Source organism: Oryctolagus cuniculus, chromosome 13 (assembly GCF_964237555.1).
Source record: "Oryctolagus cuniculus chromosome 13, mOryCun1.1, whole genome shotgun sequence".
In the NCBI taxonomy this organism is placed as follows: domain Eukaryota; kingdom Metazoa; phylum Chordata; class Mammalia; order Lagomorpha; family Leporidae; genus Oryctolagus; species Oryctolagus cuniculus.
Genome location: NC_091444.1, coordinates 65,480,688 through 65,508,105, shown reverse-complemented (window position 1 = coordinate 65,508,105; position 27,418 = coordinate 65,480,688). Strand labels below are relative to the sequence as shown.

Sequence of the window (27,418 nt, the reverse complement as noted above, 5' to 3'; positions counted from 1 at the left end):
CAGGCGCCCGTGCACCAGTGCACACTCACCAGAGCCCTCCCCTGCCGTACGCTGAACACAAATGCCGTGGACAATGACAGGTGAGGAGTCCCTACCTGAGAAAGCACAGGGGTGCAGGATCAGTCACCACATCCTCTGTGGCTGTGGGGCAGAGCATGGCCTGCTGTCTGACTGCGTGCCAGTGGTCATTCACCTGGTTACCAGCGGCCTCACCACACCTGGGCCCCAGGGCTGCCTGCTCTGACTGCCATTATCGAGCCTGGGGCAAGGTCTGTGTCTTGGTTTCCTCCGACTCCTGCCGTCACTTCCTGATCTCCTGCAGCTCCCACCTGCAGACCTGCTACTCCCCTGGGGCTGATGGCCGGATCTTTCTTGTCTGCATTTAGGCACTCACACCCTCCGGTCAGCAGTCTTCTCCCCGGATGCTCCCTGTCTGCAGAACACTCAGGTTCTGGGCCGTATCAGCTCAGCTCCAAGCCGGCTTCGTCCCAGGAACACTGACGAGCTTCCCACAGCCTCCTAAGTCACTCCTTGGCAAACGTGGCTTAAAATACAACTTTTAAAAATTATAAATGCCTCAGATACCAGGTTGAGTAGATACAAATGTCAGTTAAGAAACACCAGTGGCAGACATAAATGATTTTAATTAACTGACAGTATGGCTATCTTTCATAAACACGATCTATATAGAACTGGTTGGTCTAGAATTCCTGGGCCATTTCTCCACAACCCCCACTATTTCAATTGCCTAAAAATAAAGACGAGGAAAAAAAAAAAAAAACAACCATACACTCATGAAGGCCCATTCCTTATGGAATGACACTGCCTGGCTTCCCTGATCCAGGACTATGCACCTTACAGATAAGATTCCTTTAAGGAATAAGCATATTCCAGATAATCTGATTTCAAGAATCTAATGAATCTAATGTTCTTTTCATTACATCATGCTGCCTTTTAGAAGCTATCGCCAATAGTTTCCAGTTAAATCATTTATATGTATATATATATGCTAATGCAACATTAAAGGAAAGATGCTTCAGGATCCATCATAAGCAGTCCATTTAAAAGACAAGGGTGACCACTAATTCCTAAAGACTCTCATTACTATGCACCTGCCTTCACTGTGGGGTTAAAAAAACTATACAGAAAAGCAGTTGTGTTGTTCATTTTGAACGCCTTTATTCTACAAGCATTCTTGCTGCATTCTCACGTTTCCCCTGTTCTGATCATGTGAAATTAAAAACTGACATACAGGTACACTTCGGGTGTGATGTGTCAGCAGAGGCAGCCATCTGCTCCCAGGGTGCGGTGGCTACACACGGGCAGGGTGTGCAGAGAAAGGAAGGCCTTTCATCCAACACCTGTAGCTCTTTCAGGGCAAAGCTAATTAACTGTCAAGGCTGGGCGGCACACTCTGGGGTATGGGGGCTTCTTAGTCACTTCAATTTGAATACAGCAGTTTCATTTGCTAAAGCTAGTCATTTCTTTGTGCCCCCTTTAATACCCTTTAATTTTTTTCTTAAAGACATTATTTGCTATAGGTAAAATATGAGGAAATCACTTAAAAAGCTATTTCAAAGTAAAACAATCTGCAAAGGATCCCTCCATTGTAAGACTGTTGCAGACATGGAAGAAGGTCAGAACCCCTGCCCCTGACTCCACTGCCCAAACCCTGGCTCGTACCACAGCAGCCCTACCAGAAGCCAGGAGGTCCACAGTCACAGGTCCCCTTTACCTGCCTGTGCTACTTGTAGGCTACATGGGATGGGGTCCACGCAGATTGTTGAAAGCCATGGCAAAAGCACACTGTGCTAGTAAAGTGCCCTTGTCACAGGCATGCTCAAAAGCTCCAACGAAGATGAGAGGAGGCAAGCTTTGTGTTTAATGCAGAAGCAGAGGCCGGCGCTGTGGCACAGCGGGTTAAAGCCCCGGCCTGCAGCACTGGCATCCCATATGGGTGCCGATTCAAGTCCTGGCTGGCTGCTCCACTTCCTATCCAGCTCCCTGCTAATGGCCTGGGAAAGCAGTGGAAGATGGCCCAAGTGCTTGGGCCCCTGCACCCACGTGGGAGACTCAAAAGAAGCGCCTGGATCCTGGCGTTGGATTGACTCGGCCTTGGCCATTCCGGCCATTTGGGTGTGAACCAGCGGATAGAAGACCTCTCTCTCTCTCTCTCTCTCTCTCTCTCTATCTTTATCTCTTTCTCTCTCTAACTCTGCCTTTCAAATAGGTAAAATAAATCTTTTTTTTTTTTTTTTGACAGGCAGAGTGGACAGAGAGAGAGAGAGAGACAGAGAGACAGAGAGAAAGGTCTTCCTTTAACGTTGGTTCACCCTTCAATGGCCGCCACAGCCGACATGCTGTGGCCGGCGCACCACGCTGATCCAAAGCCAGGAGCCAGGTGCTTCTTCCTGGTTTCCCATGGGGTGCAGGGCCCAAGGACCTGGGCCATCCTCCACTGCACTCCTGGGCCACAGCAGAGAGCTGGCCTGGAAGAGGGGCAACCAGGACAGAATCCGGCGCCCCGACCGGGACTAGAACCTGGGGTGCCGGCGCTGCTAGGCAGAGGATTAGCCTAGTGAGCCGCGGCGCTGGCCGGTAAAATAAATCTTTAAAAAAAATGTAGAAGCAGTCTCCAGGGAGCAGACAGCACAGATGAGAAATTATTGCAGGGCAAAATAAGATGTGAAAACAGAAAGACTCCAGGGCGACCGGGGCCGAGCCAGACTACGGGGACAACGCCTGCTGCAACCTTGCACTGAGCTGCTAAGAAGACCTAAGGTCACGCTGTGCTGTGCACGCCTGCTCACCTGACCCCGTCTGTGAGTGCAGGGCAGTCACGCTATGAAGCAGCGTGGGAAGGCCTGGGTGCATGTTGATGGCACGTGAGCTGGAACGCTAAGAACAGACTCCCCCCATTTGCTCTGATTTGTTCTGTTTTGCCTCTCTAGGTCATTTATTTGTGATCTAAGTTTTGTTTTTTTTTTTTTGTTTTTTTTTTTTTGTTTTTTTTTTGACAGGCAGAGTGGACAGTGAGAGAGAGAGACAGAGAGAAAGGTCTTCCTTTGCCGTTGGTTCACCCTCCAATGGCCGCCGCGGCCGGCGCGCTGCGGCCGGCGCACCGCGCTGATCCGATGGCAGGAGCCAGGAGCCAGGTGCTTTTCCTGGTCTCCCATGGGGTGCAGGGCCCAAGCACCTGGGCCATCCTCCACTGCACTCCCTGGCCACAGCAGAGGGCTGGCCTGGAAGAGGGGCAACCGGGACAGAATCCGGCGCCCCGACCGGGACTAGAACCTGGTGTGCCGGCGCCGCTAGGCGGAGGATTAGCCTAGTGAGCCGCGGCGCCGGCTGTGATCTAAGTTTTATTATTTCTTTTCTTCTACCAATTTCTGGCTTAATTTGTTCCTGTTTCTCTATTTCCATGAAGTGCAGTGATAAGTAAGGTCTTTTTTTTTTTTTTTTTTTTCGAGCTAGGCGCAGATTGCCATTAACTCGCCTCTCAGCACGGCTTTCCTGTGTCTCACAGGTTGTGATATGTTGCGTTTTTGTTTTCATCTATTTAAGGAAAGTTTTAAATTGCCTCCCTGAGATCTTCCTTGATCCACTGACTGCTCAGGATTTCGTTGTTTATTCCTATGTGTTTGTAGAGTTTCCAAAATGTTCTTGTGAGCGATGTCTGGTTGTATTGCATTGCATCAAGAAAAGAGGCTCAGTAGGGCTTCTACTCTTCTCAGTGACCTACCGTTAGATCCAGCCTGGAGACGGCTCCATGCGCTACTGAGAACAATGTGTGTTCTGCAGTTGCCGATGGAAACTTCTGTAGATTTCTGTCAGGCCCACCTGATCTAGGGTGCAATTTAACTCTGCTGTTTCTTTGTTGATTTTCTGTTTAGATTTGATTCTGAAACTGGAGTGCTATAGTCCCCTACTATGGTTATATTGGAGTTTATCTCTCCCTTTACATCTATTAATATGTACTATATGTATTTTTTCAAGATTTACTTATTTATTTTGAAAGTCAGAGTTACAGAGAGAGAGAAGGACAGGCAGAAATAGAATTCTTCCATCTGCTGGTTCACTCCCCGGATGGCCACAATAGCCAGCACTGGGGCAGGCCAAAGCTAGGAGACAGGAGCTTCTTCCAGGTCTCCCACATGGGTGTCAGGGGCCCAAACACTTGGGCCATCCTCTGTTGCTCTTCCCAGGCCATTAGCAAGCAGCTGGGTCAGAATTGGAGCAGGGGCTGGTGCTATGGCAAAGCAGATAAAGCCGTCGCCTGCAGTGCCAGCATCCCATATGGGTGCCGGTTCGAGTCCCGGCAACTCTACTTCCCATCCAACTCTGTGCTATGGCCTGGGAGGGCAGCAGAAGATGACCCAAGTCCTTGGGCCCCTGCACCCACGTGGGAAGACCTCGAGGAGGCTCCTGGCTCCTGGCTTCAGATCGGCACAGCTCTGGCCGTTGCAGCCAATTGGGGGGCGAACTAGTGGATGGAAGACCTCTCTCTGCCTCTCCTTCTCCCTGTGTGTAACTCTGACTTTCAAATGAATAAAATAAATCTTAAAAAAGAAAGAATCTGAGCAGCGGGGATTTGTACTGGTGCCCATATGGGATGCTGGCGTCACAGGAGGTGGCTTTACCTGCTAGGCCACAATGCTGGCCTCTGCTTTATGTATTTTGTGCTCTAATATTGGGCATGTATGTATTCTTAAGTGTTATATCCTCTTGTTGATTTGAGCCCTCTACCATCACATAATGGCCTCCCTCATCTCTTATTACTGCTTTTGATTTAAAAATCAATGGTATCTGATAGAAGTATGGCTCGTCCTACCCTCTTTTGGGTTCCGTCTGTGTGGAATATCTTGCTCCATGCTTTCACTGTCAGTCTATGAATGTCCTTAGAAGTGAAATGAATGTCTTGTAAGCATATTACCGCAAGCAATTTACAGATTCAATGTAATCTCTATCAAAATCCCAATGACATTTTTCATAGAATTAGAAAACACTACTAACATTTGTACAGAAGGACACAAGATTCCATTTTGCCAAAGTGATCCTGAGCAAAAAGAACAAAGTAGGAGGCTTATAACCTGGCTTTAAAATACGCTACAAAGCTACAGTAATTAAACAGTATGACAATGGCATAAAAACATATCCATCAACCAACGGAACAGAATAGAGCCCTAGAAGTAAACCCACACATCCACAGCCAATTGATCTTTAAAGAAGGCGCTGTGAACATGCACTGGAAAAAGGACAGTCTTTAATAAAAAGTGTTGGGAAATCTGGATATACACTTGTAGAAGAATGAAATTAGAAGGTAGGATTTTGGATGCTTTCCCTACAAAGGAATGTTACATGCTAAACAGAATAAATATATTCACCCTGATTGGATATTACGTAATATATATTGGAAACAAAACATCACAGAGTATCCCATACATATACACAATTTTATTCGTTTGTTAATTTTTTTAAATAAAAGATTTTAAAAGTTACTAAACAAACACTGCTATAAAGGGAGAAAATTATTTTGAAGCACATGGATGGTAATAGAGAAATTTAGCAAAACAAAATGAAGACGTCGCTCCAATGTCTCAGTAAGTCTACAAAGAAGCCTGTGCATCTTAAACTGTGTATTTATCTAATATTTACTCATCTTATTTGAGGGCAGGTGGACTTTACAATATGTAAAGTGAATTTTTTATGCTGCAGATCATCTTCATTATTAATTTTATTTATTTGAAAGAGTTACAGTGAGAGAGAGAGAGAGGTTTTCCATCTGCTGGTTCACTCCCCAGATGGCCACAATGGCCAGAGCTGCGCCGATCCGAAGCCAAGATCCAGGAGCTTCTTCTAGGTCCCCCACGCGGGTGCAGGGGCCCAAGGACCTAGGCCATCCTCTACTGCTTTCCCAGGCCACAGCAGAGAGCCAGATTGGAAGATGAGCAACCAGGACTAGAGCCAGCGACCATATGGGATGCCGGCACTGCAGGCCAGGGCATTAACCTGCTGTGCCACAGTGCTGGCCCTGAATATATCCCCTTTTTAAAATAACTAGGGCATAATTATATAAAGCACCCATGTAAGTTTGAAGTATTAGCGCAACTTTACTAACACATTGTTAACTCTCATTTTCTGATGTTGAGTCCCTGGCTAAGAATAAAATTCCAGGTCTGATATTATTATAAGAAAATAATATTTAAGTACTGATAGAACTTAGGAACAAATTGTATGAAAAGAAGAAAATATTTGTTCTCTAAAACAGGATGGCATCCAGCTGTCATGTACAACTGGATGGAAGGTGATTTATGTCATAAATCAATCAGTCATCTCCTCCTTGTGTTCATACCATGCCTACACAATAAATACTCTCCTACAAATTGCTTGTAACTTGAGTTTTTATAGACTGAATCTTATCTCACATTGATTTCTATCAAAACTTGAGAAATCACTCATCTTTATGAGTGATATTCAACTGAGAACGGCTGCAAACTCTGTGTCTTTAAATACATGCTTTCCTTTTACCCTGTAAATTAGTAACAATTAACAAATGCAAAATGTTGTTCAATCCTGTATTTAAAGATACACAAAAGCATCTCTTGATACATGACTAATGACCAAGAAATGGCTTAAAATATGTAAGATTCTTCACTTTTTACACTAGCCTCTGGCTCCATAGGCAGAAACCACTTACATTCAAGATGTATAATCTTGGCCTAGGTGCTCTTTTATAGCATTTGAAAACACAGATCATGTAGTCAACAATGTTCAATGCTACTGAGAGACCAAAAGAAGACATGGGATGCAAGTTTTGCATGAGATTAGAATTAGTATGTTCATTAGTGACCCTGAACACAATCAGAAGAGACAGAATACATTCTAGTGGGCTCAGAAGTAAATGGGGCTGAAGAAGTAAAGACACATAAAAAGGTCTGGACTCTCTTTGGGGCAGTTAAAGTATGAAAGAAACATACTAAATATTAAACTTTTAGGACTTTACCCAAATGCCTTGTACTGAGTTATAATACTATGGTATGGCTTTTTTAGGGAGGTTAATATAAAAGTATTCACACAAAACATTTCTATAGCTTATAAAAATTTGAAAAGATTCTTTTATCTTACTATTCATCTACTAGTTATTCATATTATTCTATAAACACTAAGTAAGTGCCTACTTTTTATAGCTTACTGTGCTATTACCCAATAATCTCCACATAAGGATCCACTGGGGGAAAAATCCTCCAAAAAACACTGGGTGTCTCCAGACAAAGCACGTGTCACTATTGGGTAAGAAAAATATAACATAACCCAATATAAAAAGGCACATGGGCTTCGTTCAAACCCTGGCTCTGCCACTTATTGTGGTATGTATGCAAACAATGACACCCACCTCCATGGTCCCAGGTAGAAATTGGCCATCAGAATGAAAGCTCAACAAACGGCTTTGTGTCTTTTCTCTTTGTGCCTTTCCCTTTCCTGATCCATCTGCCATTGCTTCCAGAACATTCAGAGCCTCATTAATGCCAAAGAGCAGAAAAAAACTCAGTCTAGGAACCAGTGTCTGTCTCTCTCTCTCCCCCCCTTCTTTTAACTGGTTTCCAATATATATTTTAAATCTGATTTAATTTACAAATATTTAATTTACAAGTCACATAAAATCATTTGAGGAAACTAGTAAGGCATACATCATTTAGCAAGAGCTGTAAGTAACTATTCTCCTATCCATTGGTCTTCCCAGGGATTCAGTTTTCACCTTTTCACCTAGGTGGCTACGAGGCACTCAACATTGTATGGTGCCATCGCCTAGGTCAGTTCTTGTCCTCCTCAAAGTCAGTCCAGCTAGGTGGGTCAAAATTAGACATTGCTATAGTCTGCAGGTTTGTGACTCCCCTGCCCCCAGATCCATATGCTGAGATAATAACCCCCAAGGTGATATTTAGAGGAGGGGCCTGTGGGGAGGTGACTAGGTCATGAAGACTTTGCCCTCACCAGTGGGATCAGTGTCCTTAGGTAACAGGTGCCATTTATGCACCACAGAGTGAAGCCTCACAACACACGGAATTTGCTGCCATGTTGGTCTTTGACTTTGCACTCTCTGAAACTATAAGACATCAATTTCTTTCAATTCATTTCATTAAAAAAAATTGTGATGAGAGGTAGAGAGAGAGAGGTCCTATCTGCTGGTTCACTCTCCCAGATGGCTACAAAGGTTGGGTCTGAGCTGGGTGATAGCCCAGAGCCAGAAACACAATCGAGGTCTCCCACATAAGTGTCAAGGACTCAACTACTTGATTCATCACCTGCTGCCTCCTGGGGTCTGATTGGCAGGAAGCTGGAATTGGGAGCTGGAGCCAGGAATTAAACCTGGGACTCAAACTCAGGCCTTCTGCTGTGGGATATGGGCATCACAACTGGCATCTTAACAGTGAGGCCAAACACCTGCCCCGAGAAATAAATTTCTGTTGTTTGAAAATTGCTTGGTCTAGGCCGGCGCCGCGGATCACTAGGCTAGTCCTCCTCCTAGCGGCGCCGGCACACCGGGTTCTAGTCCCAGTCGGGGCGCCGGATTCTGTCCCGGTTGCCCCTCTTCCAGGCCAGCTCTCTGCTGTGGCCAGGGAGTGCAGTGGAGGATGGCCCAGGTGCTTGGGCCCTGCACCCCATGGGAGACCAGGAATAGCACCTGGCTCCTGGCTCCTGGCTCCTGCCATCGGATCGGCGCGGTGCGCCGGCCGCAGCGCGCCGGCCGCGGCGGCCATTGGAGGGTGAACCAACGGCAAAGGAAGACCTTTCCCTCTGTCTCTCTCTCTCACTGTCCACTCTGCCTGTCAAAAAAAAAAAAAGAAAGAAAAGAAAAGAAAAGAAAAGAAAAAGAAAAAAAATTGCTTGGTCTGTGGTATTTTTGTTACAGTAGCCCAAATAGACTGAGGCAGATGCTGTAGATGATTCTAGATTATTCACAAATACTCTAACACAACACAACCTAGGGTAGAAAATTGCTCAAGAGCGCTCTCAGGCCTCTGATTTGAAGAATGGCTCATGGGGTCTGAGATAAAACACGGGCAGAGAAACAGGTCATCTAAATCGAGACTTGTGACCCAACATGGGCTTTAGCAAACTTTTTTTTCAGGATTAAATGCCTTAGTGTTTTAAAGTTCCTGAAAAGAGGCCAAAAAGAGAGAAACAGCCAAGAGTAGAGGCCATGGAGCCAACTACCTCAGCTCAAATCTTCCTGCCACACTCAGCTCTGTGGCCCAAGCCAAGTTCCTGAACCGTGCCACACCATAGCTTCCTGAGCTGCAGAACAGGACAGTAAGAGCTGCCTTGTGGAGTTGTGAGATTTCAGAAAGCTGAGATGTAATCTTAGAACAGTCCCCAGTGCAAACACCCAGTAAATGTTGGCTGCCAGTATGGTTACAACAAACATCAATATGAAAGCTACATCGTACATGTTTCTTTTTAGAGATTCTGTCCCATCATTTTTTTTTTTTTTTTGACAGGCAGAGTGGACAGTGAGAGAGAGAGAGACAGAGAGAAGGGTCTTCCTTTGCCATTGGTTCACCCTCCAATGGCTGCCACGGTTGGCGCGCTGCGGCCGGCGCACTGCGCTGATCCAATGGCAGGAGCCAGGTGCTTCTCCTGGTCTCCCATGGGGTGCAGGGCCCAAGCACTTGGACCATCCTCCACTGCACTCCCAGGCCACAGCAGAGAGCTGCTGTCCCATCAACTCTTACTATGAATCCTAAAGAGCAAGGGGAAAGGGATGCTTTAAGCCCTGCAGCATTCAGCGCCATCTCCGAACATTCCTACCAGGGTTTGTCAATATAGCAATTGACTGTGATATTGACTCTGATGTCAGTTTCAGATCCGCACATCTTGAATATGAGTTTTGGTTGTCTCACTGACTAGGAGGGTCTTATTTATAGCTAAGAAAGGTCAGAAAAGAGGACAGTCTCAATTTGAGCCAATAAATTGGGGTCTTCTACAGCCATAAACCAGATGTCAAGAAAAACTCTATCAGTGCAGTTGCCTTTGCCTGAGAATCACTAGGGTGAAACTAGATTCTTATGCCAGACATGTGTTTGCAGCCTTTGTGTGCTGGAGGCACTTACCTGGTAGATACTCCTATGACACTGTGTCCTTATGCCAGAATGACCAGGGACAGGACAACTGATGGCCAACCTTACCAAGACACCGTAGGCAGTGTTCTGGAGCACTAGGGGGCATACGCAAGCTCTGATGCTGTGCTGAACACACGGACATCACCAGCCCACAGTTTAAATTGGGTGAAGGCAGTTACCACTTTCCTGGATGCACTGGAGACACGTGGTCTGAGTTGGTCGCGAAGGCTAATAAGATGTCTTTTACATCAGCCAGGCATCCGCCAGTGCGGTCCCTGGCCAAGGTGAGGGGTGGCCAAACATGTGGTGTTTCATGCCTCTTCTTACAACTGGGTGCGATTATTTATGTCGTCCTCACAGGACGGAGAACTCTGTAAGATCAGGAGCCATGCCTATCTTTCCTACAATTATGTTTCCCAAACTGCCTGGCCCGCAGAAAGCACTACAAAAACTGGATGCATAGAGAGGTGGATAATGGATAGCTGACAGATGGATGAGTGGATGGGTTCATGGATGGGTGGGTGGGTGTATGGGTGTATGTATGGATGGATGGGTGGATGAATGAATGAATAACTGATGGATGATGGATGGCTGGGTGGGTGGATAGGTAGATGGATGGATGGGTTGATATAAGTATGTATGTATGGATGGATGGATGGATGAGTGGATGTATGGATAGCTGATGGATGGATGGGCAGGTGGATGGGTAGATGGAGGGATGGGTGAGTGGATGAGTGATGGATGGAAGGGTAGATGGGTAGATGGGTTGATGTATGTATGGATGGATGGATGGATGGAAGGATGAGTGGATGTGTAGATGTATGGATAGATTATGGATGGATAAGTAGATGGATACATGGATGAGTGAGTGGCAGCACAGAGAGATGGATGAATGGATGAACAGAGTTGGCTCAAAATCACTGAAGGAGCAAATCCAGCTGCCTGTCTCCCTTAAGTGTCAGCCCTTGGGCCCCCACATGCTTCCTATCCCTAGAAGGGTTTAGAAACATCCATCTAGATGCAGGTGATTTCCATTGAAGAATTAATCCACGGGGCTGGCACCATGGCTCACTTGGTTAACCCTCCGCCTGTGATGCCAGCATCCCATATGGGTGCTGGGTTCTAGTTCCAGTTGCTCCTCTTCCAGCCCAGCTCTCTGCTGTGGCCTGGGAGGGCAGTGGAGGATGGCCCAAGTGCTTGGGCCCCTGTACCCGCATGAGAGACCAGGAGGAAGCACCTGGCTCCTGGCTTCAGATCAGCGCAGCTCCGGCCGTGGCGGCCATTTTGGGGGTGAACCAACGGAAGGAAGACCTTTCTCTTTGTCTCTCTCTCTCACTGTCTAACTCTTATCTGTCAAATAAATAAATTTTTTAAAAAAAGAATTAATCCAGCCCAGAGGTTCTGCAAGGCTATGCTTTGGGATATATTTGGATATATCAAGCATTTAGATACCTTCTAAAATAAGTCTGTTCGATGACGCGAATGGGTTCTTCATTGTCCCTGGGGACAGTGCTTCCTTTTATTGTGTACAGGGATTAAAATAAAATTCTGTTGTTTTCCCAATGGGGCAGTGCAATCCAACCTTCTGGGATTTCTCCAAAGTCACCAGTATCTTTTTCTCTGCCTCCATGTCCACACCTTCACTCATGCTACAATGTTCCTTTTCAGGCATCTGTATGGCCCAAGCTGATGCTTAACATTGCCTGTTCTGATGTATGTTCCATCAGAGTGACTGCTTTTATTGTTTTTATTGCCAAGAACAGTGTCTATACACAGTAGATACTCAACAGACTCTTAAGAATGAATGGATGGGACGGATTTTTTGACTTGTTTTTGAGATTCGCTGGCTTCTTAATGACAACATGCAAACTATTTTGTGATACAGGATTTTTTTCAGACTATTGTGTTCATAAAACAAACATAATTATTGTGTTCATTATAATGATTTTCCCACATCATAAATAGTTTGTGCCCAGGATTTATTTTACCATACCTTTGGGACACAGAGTTTTTGAAGTTGCCCATTTAGGCTCACTGGATTATCTGTGAGTCAAAGGCTGTGGACTTGTGCTTCATGAGGTTGATCCCAAAGGTCAACTTGATTAGATGATTTTTTTTTCTCATTTCTGACCTTTAGAAAAGAAACCATTTGCTACCAGACTAGCAAGGGAGGGGATCTCTTTCCTCCAGAGGGGGCTCCAAGCCCCTGTTTCATGGTGCTTACTTCTAGGTCCTTCTCTGGAGGGTAAGAGCGCCTTCAGCCACTTCCTGCATCTACTAGTAACAAAATGACAGGCATCTGACTTTGACAACTACAGATATTTTCCAAAATTACATTTTCAAGGTCATTAAAACAGTTATGTTTTTGTACTTGAACACTGTTCTCATTAGGCTACCGACTAATGCCAACATTTCAATTCTTATCCTGTTCTGCACTTTCCTAGAGTAAGAATTTTTTTTAGCCTAACTTCTTTTCTCTGTTGGATGCTCACAACTCTTTAAATAAAACAAACACGAATGTGCTAAGTCCAAGTTCATACAGTGAATTCTCTACTTGGGCCCTAGTCATCAGGTTCATCTGGAAGTAACTTCCCATCTTCTAAACTTTTTTTTTTTTTTTGACAGGCAGAGTGGACAGTGAGAGAGAGAGACAGAGAGAAAGGTCCTACTTTGCTGTTGGTTCACCCTCCAATGGCCGCCGCGGCCAGCACCGCGCTGATCCAATGGCAGGAGCCAGGTGCTTCTCCTGGTCTCCCATGGGGTGCAGGGCCCAAGTACTTGGGCCATCCTCCACTGCACTCCTGGGCCACAGCATAGAGCTGGCCTGGAAGAGGGGCAACCGGGACAGAATCCGGCGCCCCGACCGGGACTAGAACCCGGTGTGCCGGCGCCGCAAGGCGGAGGATTAGCCTATTGAGCTGCGGCACCAGCCCCATCTTCTAAACTTTAACATTTTCTATTCCCCCCACCCCACCCTCTCGTGTGTGTGTGTGTGTGTGTGTGTGTGTATCTGCCTCTCAAGTTAATAGAAAAAAGCTTCCTGTTTGTTTTCTTTCCATGTGAGACTTGCCATCTTTCAAAGCTGCAAGCTCTGAGTGGGTATAGCCAGCATCTCACTCAACTACTAATGCTACATGCTGCAAGGGCTTTGTGAATGTTTGTTGAATGAAAGAATGGATGGATGAAGGATCTAGAGTTCTTGCCGGCTCTGCTTACAAACTCTTGGCGTCCATTCCTTACACAGAATCCCTCTCTTCAAAGAGTTAAAAACCAACAGACTACAAGATCTCCCAGGGCTCTCCCGGTTCTGAGATGCTATTGCCCTCTAACCGCTGGGATGCTCTGCCTCACCATTAGAAGCATCCAGAACATAATTACACACTTCTTTGAGGTTTCAGAGGGGGCTCATTAGTATCTTTCCCCACTACTAGCAGTATGGGGAGAGCACCTTGGTCAGGTAACTGCTACTCAGCACACTGGAAGGAGAATGTTTACAAGCTGCTAAAAGACTCTGAATTACCAGGTGGGTGGCAGAGACTCAAGTACTTGAGCCATCAGCTACTACCACCCAATATGTGCATTAACAGGAAGCTGGAATCAGAAGTAGAGGAGCAGGGACTTGAACACAGGCCCTTAGAGGTGAGATACAGGTGTTCCAAGTAGCACCTTAACCACTGAGCCAAACGCTCACTCACCCTTATTCAGTTTTGGATTCCCCAAACCTTACACAGTACCTATCACATATTAGCTGCTCACCACACGTTTGTATTCCAAATACTTGTTTCTAACCCTACATTTGGCTCACAGGCCTCTATTTTAATACTAAACTGTTGGCTGGGTTTTTATTAAGCTCCCAGTAGATTCCAAACAGAGCGCAACAGAGTTTGAAATGGGTACAGATTTAGTCGCTATAGCCAAGAGTTCAAAGCTGGTAACTATTTCTTCCACTTCTATTTATATATTCATGTTTGCGCATCACGTGTGCCACACTGCAGATTTTTGCCTCCACTTACTAATCGGGTACCAGGAGAGAAGCCCCTGATGGTGGGGCAGTGTGCAGACAGCAGCCTGCAGAGGGGGCCACGGCAGTCAGCCAGCGCCCCCTCCCCCACCCCCTCCCGAGTCATCATTCCCTCGCTTTCAGTCCCCAGTACCCAGGGACAGTCTGGCAACTGGAACTTTTGTGCTCAGCTGAAGAGAATGTGCAAATGACAGTTTGGGCTGTCAAGGAGCTTATTACCTAAGCAAGGAGCTTACATATTTATGAGCTGACATCTCAGATTTGCAGCTTTGCAGGATCCCTCAATTTCCCTTTAGAGCAGCCAATAGGCACGGAAAGGCCTGGCAGGCTCATTACTTCACCCCACTTCTCCACCCCCACATCGAGGCCCAGCAGGTGCTCATTTGCCGAGACATCCAGGGTCAAAGGAAAGTGAAAAATGAGCCTATGCACACTCCAGGGCTGGACGGACGTGAAGAGGTGAATAATCACCCATGGTGCAGCGGCTCTGCGGGCCAAGGCAGCCACAGTGGGACTTCACACAGACACACAGAATACCAACACATATACAGACACACGGACGTAGAGACGCACCCGTGCCCACAGGGCTGTCTTGCAATGGAGCATCCTCTGGCCATCTCGTGTCCCCGCATCAGGGCTGACCACTGGGCTTGACCACTCCTATTAAACATTATTTTTTTTCTGCAGGAAAACCCAGACCTAATACCCAGGAAGAGCTTGTTCTCCACAGACCAGGGCTGAAGCATTACTGTGGAAAAGTGTAAGTCATTCTGCTGGGGAAAAAAAAATCTAAGGCTGCACTCAGAAAAGGCAAACAAACCAGTGTCACACTCTCCTGGCTGGGCCAGTCCCATGGTGCCCTGGGAGCAGCAGAACAGAGTCCACAGCGCTCCTGCAGGGCCAGGGCTCATAGCCTGCAGCAGTGCCCTGAGCGGGAGGCTGGAATCCAGAGCCACACTCACCATCTTTGCTCCTTCCTGGCCCCTGCTGCCTCCACGAAGTAGGCCATGTGCATTTTCTGGGTCCCAGGACCCCTCTCCTCTCTCTGTCTCCCCACCTCTATTTTTGGAAACCCATTGATAGTTCCCTTCCCCACCCTCTCTGCTGGGATCTGAAATCACTGCCCCGACGCTCTGGGTAAAGTTGTTACCGAGTGATCCCTCCCAGGGGCACTGGCTTTTGGAGTCTCACCTCTCATTTCGCAATGAAAAGTTCTGCATTCACAGAGTGGCAAACATCAGAGCTGCTGGCCACATAAAGCCTGTCCTGCTTCCAGGACAAAGACCGGGCCTGCACTGCGAAAGCACTACCAAAGAGAGGGCTGGGTTTCACTCCAACGTGTGACCTTAGTATCTGAGAAGCCGGCTGAAAGTGCTGCTACTCAAAGTGCATTGTCCTCACAGCCAGGTGCTTCCACAGGGTCACAGAAAACGGAGTTGAAGGATTTGAAGGATAGGTTTATTCTGGTGCAAGAGATTCCAAAATCCATGCATGATTTTCACAAGACACGTCCTCCGAGAACGTTTTAAAGATCGCTCAGATACACAATTTCAGAAATCTCCTGTACCAAAACAAACTTATTTTTCCATGAACTTGTCGATGTCCCCTTGCACTAACAGCTCAACCAGGCCACTGTGCAGCACTCTCCCCTCACCAAAGCCTTCCACACACACACACACGTTTCATTTGCCCACCACTCGTGACCCACAGCCAAGGCAGAGCCCGGATTCTCTACCCAGTCCTTCTCTTACACACGACCACGTGAGCAGGGCCCTGGCCTTGCCTCAGCTGTGGAACTGCGTCTGCAGAGTGACTCTGGTCCAGGGAGAGGGGCTGATGATGCCGTCTACACGGGGGAAGCCTGCGGTGGAGCGAGGCAGGTGCCCCAGGATTGCGGAGGAAGGGGCTTCCCTGGGCAAGGGGGACCCGGGGCAGTTCCGTACAAGAAGAGGAGAATGTGCCTTGCCGGGGCCGTGGAGAGCAGGGGAAGAACCCCACTGGGGACACGGAACCGTTCCCGGGGGCTGGAGCACAGAGGAGGGGTACAAGGGATTCCTAACAACATCCACGGCTGACTCCCAGCCCAGCCCTCCCGCCATGCTACCGCCCTGTCTTGCCAAGCCTGTCATTCAGGACCTGCGGCAGGCGCCCAGCCAATAGGAGAACACGAGGGCGGCATCACTCAGGAGGACGCGACGGAGACACTGAGCTAAGCACCTTGGGTTATCTCAGGGAATTCTCACAAATCGTGCTCACGTGTTGCGCACAGGGAGCCTCGCGTACATTTTGCGGAGGCCAAGAACAGAAGTGTAGAGAAACTCATATACAGCAAGCACTGGTTGCATTGAACCGAGACGTTAGCCAGCAGGAGCAGGCCCAGGAGAGAGTGGCTCTAGGGGGAGCCAAGGCCCTCCCCTGACCAGGAAACCCTGGAGCGGCATTTTGCAGAGGTCATCTTTCATCTCCAAATTTAGTTTTTCTTACGTTTAATTGCAGGACTTCCTATTTTATTTTTTTAATTAACAAATAAAAGCTGTATATATTTATCACGCACAACATGCTTTGAAGTGTAGATATGTTGAGAAATGACTTAATAGAGCTCATTAACATATGCATTATTTCACACCTTTTTTTTTTTACGGTAAGAACACTTAAAATCTTCCCCTCTTGGCACTTTCCAGGACTACAGTCATACATTGTGAGTAATCATGTTTCTTCTCCAAATGTCGTAAAGGCCTGCAGTCTCTCCAAGGGAACAGGTGGGAAGCCGAGGTCAAGGCCAGGTGCATGGTGACAGCATGGCCTGGCTCTGCAGAAGCACTCCCCAGGAACCTGAGCTCCCTGCAGTGTAGACAAAACTAGAGCAGGCTGGAGGCCCTATGCAGAGGGAGACTGGGGACAATCGCTCAGACAGAAGGCCAAAGCCAGAACCAGCACCTCATCTAATAAGGAGGCAAGGATGACCTCAGGGCAAACGCTGTTCCGAAGAGTTTCAGATCTGAAGGCCAGGCTTGGTTCGAGGCCATTTCCCCTGCTTTTCAGAGAGGAGAAGCCACTGGGGAAGGCGACTGCAATGGCAGCACAGGACTGCAGTGGGCGCTGCTGAGCAACGGAGAGGACTTGGTTTGTCCTGGGCAAAGGCGCTGAGCAGAACACTGGGCCAAGGCAAAAGCCTCCTCCGTCTACAAGGGATGGATCAAGTCTGTGACTCATCCTAACCATCAGGCACCGTCAGTGTCGACCTTTTTGGACGCTTAACAAAACTGCACTTGCCACTGAGCGGAGACAACCCACCGCCTTCTCGGCTTGCCTCTGCTTTCTCTCCCCTGGACGCCAGTATTTTGTTTGTTTGTTTAATTGCTCAGCAATTTTCCCAATGCCAATCAGCTGCTCTCAGAGATCTTTGCAGCTCTCAGCAGATCTGGCCCCTGCACTTATTCGCCACAAAACGCAGTGCCCCCTCCACGAAAACCCTGCCCTTGGCAGCTCAGCTTTTCCCCTTAGCAGGACGCACATGCAATTCCTGGTGGGTGTGGAGCTGCTCACCAGGGACACTGGACGGGCACAGTGGGGCGCGGGCTGGCGGGCGAGGTGGAGGAGCAGGAGGGGGCTGGGTGGCTTGTGCTGCCAAAGCAAGCCAGAAGTCAGAAGATTGCTTTTTGTTGCCTTTTCAATTTCGGGAGAAATGTCTCATCTTTGCTCAAAATCCAAAAGCACTACAAAGACATCTGTACCTCCTCTCCACCCAGGGAGGCTCCCATTGGTGCCTGCGTTCATGGGAAACCAAGGACCGACCGGGCTGGGAGCTGGAACGCGGGTAAGAAAAAGGATGCTTTTTCTAGACTTCCGTGGTTTCTTCCCGATTTTCCTCCCCCCTGCACGTTTTGCACTGCCCGCCAGACGCCTTCCGGATGCGCGAGTCTGAGACGCTCCACATAAACAGGAAACCTAAACTAAACAGCACCGGCTCGCAGGCATCGCCCCCCCCCCCCGCCATCACTCCAGCGCTTCGTGGGCAGAATGGCGCTCACGTGATGTTGCCAACATGTGTTTGCTGGCTCAGATTTCCCTTGATAACAAAGGGCATATTTTAAAAGGCGTGGCCCTGGGTATCCTCCGCCAGTGTGGAGATTTCATCTGGCTGCAGGCTGATCCCCTCAGGTGCTCGCTAATGCCAATTAATAAAGTTAGGAACACTTCCAGGCGGGTCTGTGAGATATGATCTCATTCGACTGCTCTCAAAACTGATTTAACAGTCAGGAGTCAGCTGAGCTCATTCAGTTCCAAAACTGGCAGCCCTGTGTGTTGTATTACAGTGCTCCCTCTGTCTGAGGCTGGGCAGGGCATGTTAAAAGGGGGTCTTTGGAAAGGTCTTTCATGAGGTTCCAAGATTCAGGGAGGGGAAGAAGGGGGGCTGGGAGACAGGCAGGAGATGAGCAGGTGGGAGGGGCGGCAGTCCTCCCTGGGGTGTGAAAGTGACAGGGAAAAGCTCCCACAAGTTCCGGACAGTGTATGATTAGGAATCTCGCTCCCAAAATCTAGGCAAGTTTGAAGAAGCCACAAATAGCCGTGTTAACACTATCGTTGAGGCTCTAGGAGGAAAAGTTGCAAGTGGCCATAAAAACATTAACAATCTGGTTTCATGCCCCTACCTTCTCCTTGAAATGACTGCGTTTTAATCAAGAAAGCTTCAATTACTCTTTCTCTACAAAATTAGCCACAACGCAAATTTCCTAGAAAAGGCAAATCATATTCTTTCATTTTAATTTCCAAGCTTTTCGATAGCGGTGTCTTCTCTCCTGTGAAATGAACTGATTTTGATCTTCACCAAAATTGCCACCCCTCCACCCTGCCCTGGGGGACTGAAATGCGTGCTTCAAGCCCTGGCACAGAAAAGATGCAGAACCCCACCAGCGGCACACATTGGTCAGGCCGCAGGGGTCAGAGCAGAGGCACCTGCAGCCCCAAACAGACTGGACGCTGCGCTCCGGAACGGGGAGGCGAGCTGTCTCACGAAAAGATCAGATGGTGGAAAACCCAACAGTAGCTTAAAAAAACAGACCCTCACATTGCGGGGAGGGGCAGAAAGAACCTGTTCTGAGAGCCAGCGGCTAACTTCATTTTTATGATTCTGTGACGAGAACACACTTCAATTCCGTCTCTGATTCTAAAATGAGCCAGTGTCAAATATTTTAGCAACTCTGAGTGAGCCTGATTACGGCCATGACTGTCAGCTCGAAAGCCTGCCTCGCTTATTTCCCGTTTTAGTCTCATCCTCGGGGGACGTGTGCAGACTCGGTCCGTAGTTTGTACACCTCTGAATCCAGCTGGACGCGTTCTGCAGGTCAGCCAAACCAGAGGACCGCTCAGCTAACCCGCAGCCGCCTAACTTCTTTGGAATACTTTACACATTTTATTTTTACTTTTCTCCAAAGGAAATTCATTGAAAGAAAGTTAAAGTAAAAGCAAAGCAAGTAAGACAGACCAGCTAACTGCAGACACGTAGAGAACTGTTACTTACACTGCCTTCCAATCCATCATCATTGATAAATCATGGCTACAGAATCAAGTGCAGGATCCATTTCTTCACGTCTGCTAATAGATAGCTCCTCCAGCACGTCTCTTGCAGGTCTGGGGCCATCTCAGGAGGAAGCAGGACAGTGCAAAGGTGAAGGAGAAAGGGCTGGAAGGTTCTAAAATCCATGAGGGTCCGAGAGCTCTCAGAGGAGACCCGGGCGAAGCATTCTTGTGATTCCAGCCTCGGGCTAAGCCAGGACCCTGGCTTCACCTCCCCACCGCGGCGCAGCCCCTGCTCCAACATCGCATTTCCCTCCAAGAACACCGCATGGACGGGAGAGGAGCCTGCGGGATCCTGCCAATCCGCACGCGCGAGCTTGCTTCTCAGAGGAAGCTGCACCAGTTTCTCTCTCTGTCTGCTCTCTGGGAGAAAGAGGGAGAGGGAGGGAGGGAGGGGCAGAGGCAGGCAGGCAGGGAGGGGGGGAGACAAGGGAGGCAGCGAGAAGAGGGAGTGAGGAAGGGGAAGCCGTACTGAAAGAGACCAGCAGAAATACTTAGCACAACTCCCATTAGCCCGCAGTAGCTCAGGAATTCTCTGAACCCAGCAACTGCAAACCAGACTGTCAAAATCAAGGGCTTAAAAATCCTTCCTTCTCCATCCATACACACACGGTGTGTGTGGACAAAGCCGACAAATCCAAGGAGCCGGGGGTGTGTGACTGTGCAAGTGCACACTTGTAGATGCAGGCAGGTATCCGTTCCCGTGAGAATGACGTCTGCAGGCACATATTTCACCTCCCCAGTGCAAATGTCTAGTCTCCCAGTTGGTGTGTCTCAAAACTACTGCAGCGCGCTCGGTCTCGGCAGTGAAAATCAGACAAACAGCCCTCTGGGCTCTGGTGCTATCTCGGATCGCGCCTTCCCCAGGCTCATCTGGGTTCCTGTGCCTTTTTTTCCCTGCCTCAGGAAAGCAGCCCCCAGAGGACCGGGGGACAGCGGCGAGGCAGGGGCTGGCAGCCCGACTCTCAGCTTCGAGTCTGCCTGCCCCGGCCACTCGCTGGACCTCGTCAAGGCTGGGTGTGCCAAGGGAAGCACTGGCACGAAACAGGGACATGAGCCACGTGAGTGCAGCTCCACTGTAGCGCAGGGACAGGGGAGAAGTAAGCAAGAAGGGACAGCAAAGAGGAGCTGGAGGCAGGGAGGTGCGGGGGAGCCCCTGGTGCGTGCTGCGACATTAGCAAGGCACACATGGGAAGGGCAGCGTGGCAGGACAGCACAAAGTCCTTTTGATGGATTCCTGAGAGGTCTCTACAACCTTCCTACCCTCACCATGTTTCCCCACGTGTGGCCTCAGTCACCTGCGTTAGGAATACCTGGTGGCAGCATGTTAAAACTCCACATCTGGTATGGGTGACTGCTGCTTGCGGTACTTGCATCCTATGTTGGAGTGCTTGGTTCAAGTCCTTGCTCTGCTCTCCACCCCAGCTTCCTGCTAGCACGCACCCCGGGAGGCAGCTGGAGCTGGCTCAAGTACACACGTCCCTGCCAGTCACGTGGGAGGCCCAGACTGAGTTCCCGGCTCCTGGCTTCAGCCTGGCCATCCCTGTAGCCATTTGGGGAATGAACCAGTGGATGGGCAATCTCCCTCTACCTGTATTCCTCTGTCTCACTGCCTTTCAATAAATTTTTAAACTTCAAAAAAAAATTCCTTGGATCCTATACCAAAGATTCTGATTAAGCTGAGAAGAGCTGTAATTTACATTTTTTTTACAAAACATTTTTTAAAATTATTCCTGATTTGAAAGGCAGAGAGAGAAGTAGATATTGAGAGAGAGAGAGAGAGTGAGCGAGCTGTCATCAGTTGATTCATTCCCCTCAAAGCCTGCAAAGGCCAAGGCTGGGCCAGGCCAAAGCCAGGACCCAGGAATCCAATCCAGGTCTCCCAAACAGAGAGCAGGGACCCAAGTGCTCGAGCCATCGCTTGCTGCCTTCCAGAGCACAGGAAGCTGCAATCAGGAATGGAGCTGGGACTTGAACCTAGGAACTCCGACATGGGATGTGGGTGTCCCAACCTATAGATACACTGTTAGGCCAAAAGCCAATCCCCCCACCCCACTCTGCATTTAACAAGCTCCAGGGATGATTTTTCTGCAGCTTAGCATCCCAGAAGGCTCAACTCTTCTTCAATGTTGAATGCATGACTATGAAGAGATCCTAAAGGCACACCCATGGCCACACCAGCATTTACAGAGGGTGAAAGAACAAAACAGACGTAAGCAGGGATAGTCAGGGCGCCAGAGGAGCCAGGAGAGACAGGCAGCCCGGGAGCAAAGCAGGAGTGATGTCAGGACGACTTTGCTGCCTTCCAAAGGCCACACGTGCCGCTCCCTTTGCTGGGAATGGCAGGCCCCTCCCTGAAACCCAGTTCAAGTCATACTCCCTCGGAAGTCTTTCTGATTCTCCCAGGCACAGTAACAGTTCCAATCACATGGTGTTTGCATGTCTTGTGGCAAGTCCTTTCACACATGGCAATGAGTTGTCATTCAGTCTCTCTTCCCCATCTGCAATGATGAGCTGTTTTCCATAGGCCAGATGACTTCTCAATCACCCTTACATGTCCCAGACACAAGTAGGCACCCCATGCGTACTCAGTAAATGACTAAATACAAGGGGATTTTGGAAAGTTCGTGGAAAATGGAATTTAAAAGTAAACTGATTGGGAGCTGGCATTGTGGCATAGCTGGTTAGGCTGCCACCTGCGATGCTGGCATCCTATCTGAGCAGCAGTTCAAGTCCCTGCTACTCCACTTCCAATTCAGCTCCCTGCTAATGCACCTGGGAAACAGTGGAGGATGGCCCAAGTCCACCCCACTGGGAAACCCAGAAGGAGTTCCAGGCTTCCGGCTTTGGACTTGCCAACCCTGGCTGTTGGGGCCATTTGGGGAGAGACCCATCATATAGAAGATCTCTCTCTGTCTCTCCCTCTCTCTCTAACTTTGCCTTTCAAATTAAAAAAAAAATGTTCATTGTGGTGCAAAAAATTTTGAGACCCATGCACAGTTTTTCATAATATCCATTTTCCATGAACTTTTAGCAGACCCCTCATATAGCATAGGAGAAATTATTAACCTAGCTGGTTAGTACACAGATGTTTGCTCTACTGTTGGTCTTTAAAATGAACATCTATTTAACATTTCCTATGTCATTTTGCATGCATGCTACACTTCACAATAAAGAAACATTTAAAGGTACTCATAATATCTGAGATTCGCTCTAGAGAGTTATGACAGTAGAGAATGAAGAGAAAAACTAAAACGAGCTAATATAAAAAGGAGGGCAACAAAATGAAAAGCAAAGAAAGTACCAAAGTGAGGTGAACTCAGTGGAATGTGCAGTATTGTGGTGCCAGCATTGTGTGTGGTCGCTAAGCGCCAGCCTGAGACGCCGGCATCCCAGACTGGCGTTGGTTTGTGTCCCAGCTGATCCACTTCTGGTTCAGATCCCTGCTAATGGCCTGGAAAAAGCAGTGCAAGATGGCCAAAGTGTTTGAGCCCCTGCACCCTCATGAGAGATCTAAGTGAAGATCTTGCTTTGGCCTGGTGCAGCCCTGGCCATTGTAGCCATCTAGAGATGAACCAGCAGATGGAAGATCTCTATGGAAGATCTCTTTCTTTCACTTTCTGTCTCTCTCTATAACTATGAATTTCAAATAAAATAAACAAGTCTTTAAAAAATAAAATGGGGCCGGCACTGTGGCATAGCAGGTAAAGCTGCCACCTCCAGTGCCAGCATCCCATATGGGATCTGGTTCAAGTCCCAGCTGCTCCACCTCAGACCCAGCTTTCTGCTATGGCCTGGGAAAGCAGTACAAGATGGTCCAAGTCCTTGGGCCCCTGCACCCACATGGAAGACCTGGAAGAATCTCCTGGCTCCTGGCTTCAGATCGGCACCATTCTGGCCATTGCAGCCAACTGGGGAGTGAGCCAGTAGATGAAAGACCTCTCTCTCTCTCTCTCTCATTCCCTCCCTCTCCTCGCCTCTCTCTGTGTAACTCTGACTTTCAAATAAAATAACTAAATCTTTAAAAAATAAATTAATTAATTAATGTAATATACAGTATTGCAGAGGTGGTTTTGGAGAATCTGATGTGTTTGGGGTTCAGAAAGGTATCACAATTGCAATCCATGGTGTGACATGGGCCACATAAAGGGGGGGCATAGCCAGGCCCAACAGCATCATTATCAGAACACAAAGCCTCCCATTTGCTTGCTTTGAGAAGGTTGGAGGAATTACACATTGCAGGGTAGGAATCGCACTAATAATTGAATGGATGAATTTATCAACGGTAAGGCAATGAATGCATGGTAAAGGCAGAAAGCCCGGGGAATATCACTTAAGGGGCATTTTCAATACTCTTTCACAGTTTTTACAGTGCTTCATTTGGTATTGAGCTCCCCATGTACAACGGAGAACTCATGGCTCAGAATCTAACTCAGTGACTGTCTTTCAGTCACACGGCAAATGACTTCCTGAGTGAGATCTGGAACCCAATCCTCCGTGCACAATTGGCTGCATGTTCCACTGCACCACAGTAACCCCCAACCTATGAAATGGAAATGAAAGAAAGCAGCAGGATTCCACAATGGAGCACAGAAGAGAAGCCACCTTACGGATTAAGCTACTTGTCATTCATGTGCAAGCGTCATACTCAGTGCTGGTGGGCTGAGAAGGCTGCCACCATCACTCTCCTCCCCACCACAATTCCCCGGGGCCACGTGCGGTGGCCATGGAGCTGTGGCTTCTAGCTCCTGCTGTCAGCTCTTTCAGTGGAAGAAAGTCCCAGACAGCTGCAGAAGGAGGAGAGCGTGGCCTTCCCAGGATGGCCCATACCAGTCTCTGATGATGGTGAGTGTAGCAGGCCCAGTGGAGGGCCTATGATGGGCCACCTATGCTGCAGGGCTTTGCAGAGGGGTCAGCTGGGGTTCTGTAGGTCTGTTGGGCACTCGAGAGGATTGCTCTGTGCAGTGCTGCCTCCTCCTCATTTCAACAGCTGTTCATCCTGCATAGATGACTCTGAGTGTTGGCACCCCAAGAACCCAGCCTGCAAGCCCCGGGAGTGAACCAGCAGAGTCCTTCTGCTCTGTTTGGCTTCATACCAGCGGCATCCACACACACGTACTGGTGGTGATGTCAAGGCACCAAAAACTGGTTCTTCCTGCCTCACTGAATGCTGGGCAACTGATTTCAACTCCTGAGGTCTCAGTTCTCTCCTCCAAAGGCAATCACAGAGGTGTGAAGCCAGAGCCACTCCCCCTGCCTCAACCCGAGCACCTCTGCTGTTCTGTTCCCTCTGTTGAGGAGCCTGTAGGAGCTCACTTGAAATGGGGGCTTTGCAATCAAGAAGGTGCCTCTGAAAAGCACTAGTTCAGATGGTCCCACAGACTCCTCCTATCCAGCATGTTCTATGATGCTCTCGCTGTCCACAGCGCACACATAACAAACACACATAAACACACACACTCACAGAGCAGCAGTGTGGTACCTCAGGCCATCCACTAATTTAGAAAAACCAATCAACTCACATATAAAGATGTGATCATAATATAGATTAAGAGAGAGACGCCTTCAAGGCTAAATCCTGGTTTATTGGACAGAGAGGAAACTATAAATGACGATGGAATTAAGAATAGTTTCCTGAAGGGGTTTGGGCAATGTCTTAGTTTTATAGGGCCATCAGAAGGATTTAAGATGGGCAACATAGAAGAGTGTCCTGTTAAATGAACTAAATTCCTTGGCTGTGCATTTGTCTGTCCCCTCCCTCCTGGCCCCCAAACACAGTAGGGCTTGGGTGAGGGACGGAGGCCAGCTTGGGAGATGGAAGAAGCTAGGTCCCAAGAGTCTGATAATCTCCCAAGAGAGAAGAGTAGTTTCTTGAGGATTTCCCCTTATAGGAAAATACTACCCCAAGTAATGGCTAAAAAGAAAAAATACAAGCAGCTAAAGCTCAAGTGACACATTTTACGTAAAAAACAGAAAGTGTTCATATGCTAGGAGGAAGGTTTAATGGTTGCCAAATAATCATAAATAATGAAAAAACTCCAAAAGAATCATACCTGAAATATCTGTAGAATTTCCCTATGGGAAATGCCAAAAATATAAAAGACCTTACTCATTTAAAGGCATCTAGGATTAAAATGAATCATGCGTATTCTGATTAAAAAGAAATTTGTGTTCCTTGATGTGCTGTGCTACTGCGTGTGCACATTTTGTTAGTGTTTATATTTGGTGATTATTTCTTCAATCCGCGTTAGAAGAGGAGGTTTGAGAGAAGGTTGTGAGTGTAATGACAGTTGTATACAATGCCTTCGTATAATTCTGTAAATCAAAACTCAGCTGGATTCCAAGTCTGCTAACCAGAACAACAAAAACAAAAATTGCATCCCTGTCACTATTTGGAGCAATCATGGTGGAAACCTAGTACAGACATTTCCTCTTGTTTTTCACGGTTGTGGTTTTTGTTTTTGTTTTTGTTTTGTTTGTTTGTTTTTTGACAGATAGAATTAGACAGTGAGAGAGAGAGAGAGACAGAGAGAGGTTCACCCCCCAAAAGGCCACCAAGGCTGGCGCTGCGCCGATCCGAAGCCAGGAGCCAGGTGCTTCCTCCTGGTCTCCCATGCGGGTGCAGGGCCCAAGCACTTGGGCCATCCTCCACTGCCCTCCTGGGCCACAGCAGAGAGCAGGACTGGAAGAGGAGCAACCGGGACTAGAACCCGTTGCCCACATGGAATGCCGGTGCCGCAGGCGGAAGATTAACCAAGTGAGCCACGGTGCCGGCCCCCGCAGTTGTGTTTCATTGCTTATTTTTCCCAAGCTTAAATCATCATGTGGTCTCTCGTTCAGTAGGACATTACAGGTTCGCACGCTTAGAGTGTGTACGTTTTACCACTTCTTGTGTAGCCTATCATCCATAGTCTTGGTGCTTCCATTCTGTAAGCCTCATTCTGAGCTGTGGCTAGCCCTGACCGCACAGCTACACTTGTAACAGAGAGAAGGAGGAGGGATGAGGCAGAGAGAGAGAGAGAGAGAGAGAGAGAGAGAAGTACTAGGGGAGGAAGGCTGGAAGGGTTGGGGAAGAAGTCCTAGCAGGGAAGGGGAGCGAGCAATGGGCGGGTGCAAAGCCACCAGGCGACACACAGTCCAGGGCCTTCCCTTTTCCCCTGGCTGCAAAACTGACTTCCGGTCCCTGCCCCCAACAGTTTGTACAGAAGACAGGACAGCCCTGACAGCTAGGGATTGCTATTTATTGAGTAGCCCCTAGAGGTACAGGAAACTGACCAAGGCAAGCCCAGTTTCCTTTCTTAGGAAGCCTCGCTGGGCTACATCTGGCCACTGGGCAGGGCAGCCTTTGGGTAATGCCTGCAGCAAATGCTCGAGGTAGCTGGGGAGACAGGGATAGCTGGAGTCACCTGACATCAGCATAGCTGCGTTGGCCTTGGAAAAGCAACCAAACAGGAACAGGAAAAGAGCCTGAGATGCAAACCTTCCCAAGGCCAGTCAGCTACCCTGCAGCAAAGCCAAGAGTAAAACTCCCAAGTTCTAGCTCTGGATCCATTGGTCCAGCCGGTGTTTGAAACAGACCCGTGACCATCCAGCTTTCCTTTATGGACAATGATCGTGCTTTAGAAACATGGTGTTGGCGCGCCCTTGATCTTCAGTCTGGCAGACTTAAGAGAGGGTTTTGATCCTTCTCAAAAGAACG

General features: G+C 48.2%; 1 protein-coding gene across 4 annotated transcripts in view; it reads right to left on the bottom strand.

Annotated features, from left to right (window-relative positions):
* The window catches only part of KIF26B (kinesin family member 26B), a 517,449-nt gene that overhangs the window by 155,990 nt on the left and 334,041 nt on the right, over positions 1-27,418 (bottom strand). Inside the window, exon 1 of one of the 4 annotated variants that reach the window (XM_008268164.4) lies at positions 19,664-20,087. The exons of the other annotated variants lie outside the window; for them this stretch is intronic. Coding sequence (XP_008266386.3) covers positions 19,664-19,686 — 23 coding nt within the window. The 5' untranslated portion in view covers positions 19,687-20,087. Of the gene's footprint in view, positions 1-19,663; positions 20,088-27,418 lie in introns of those variants that run through there. 4 annotated transcript variants of the gene reach the window in all.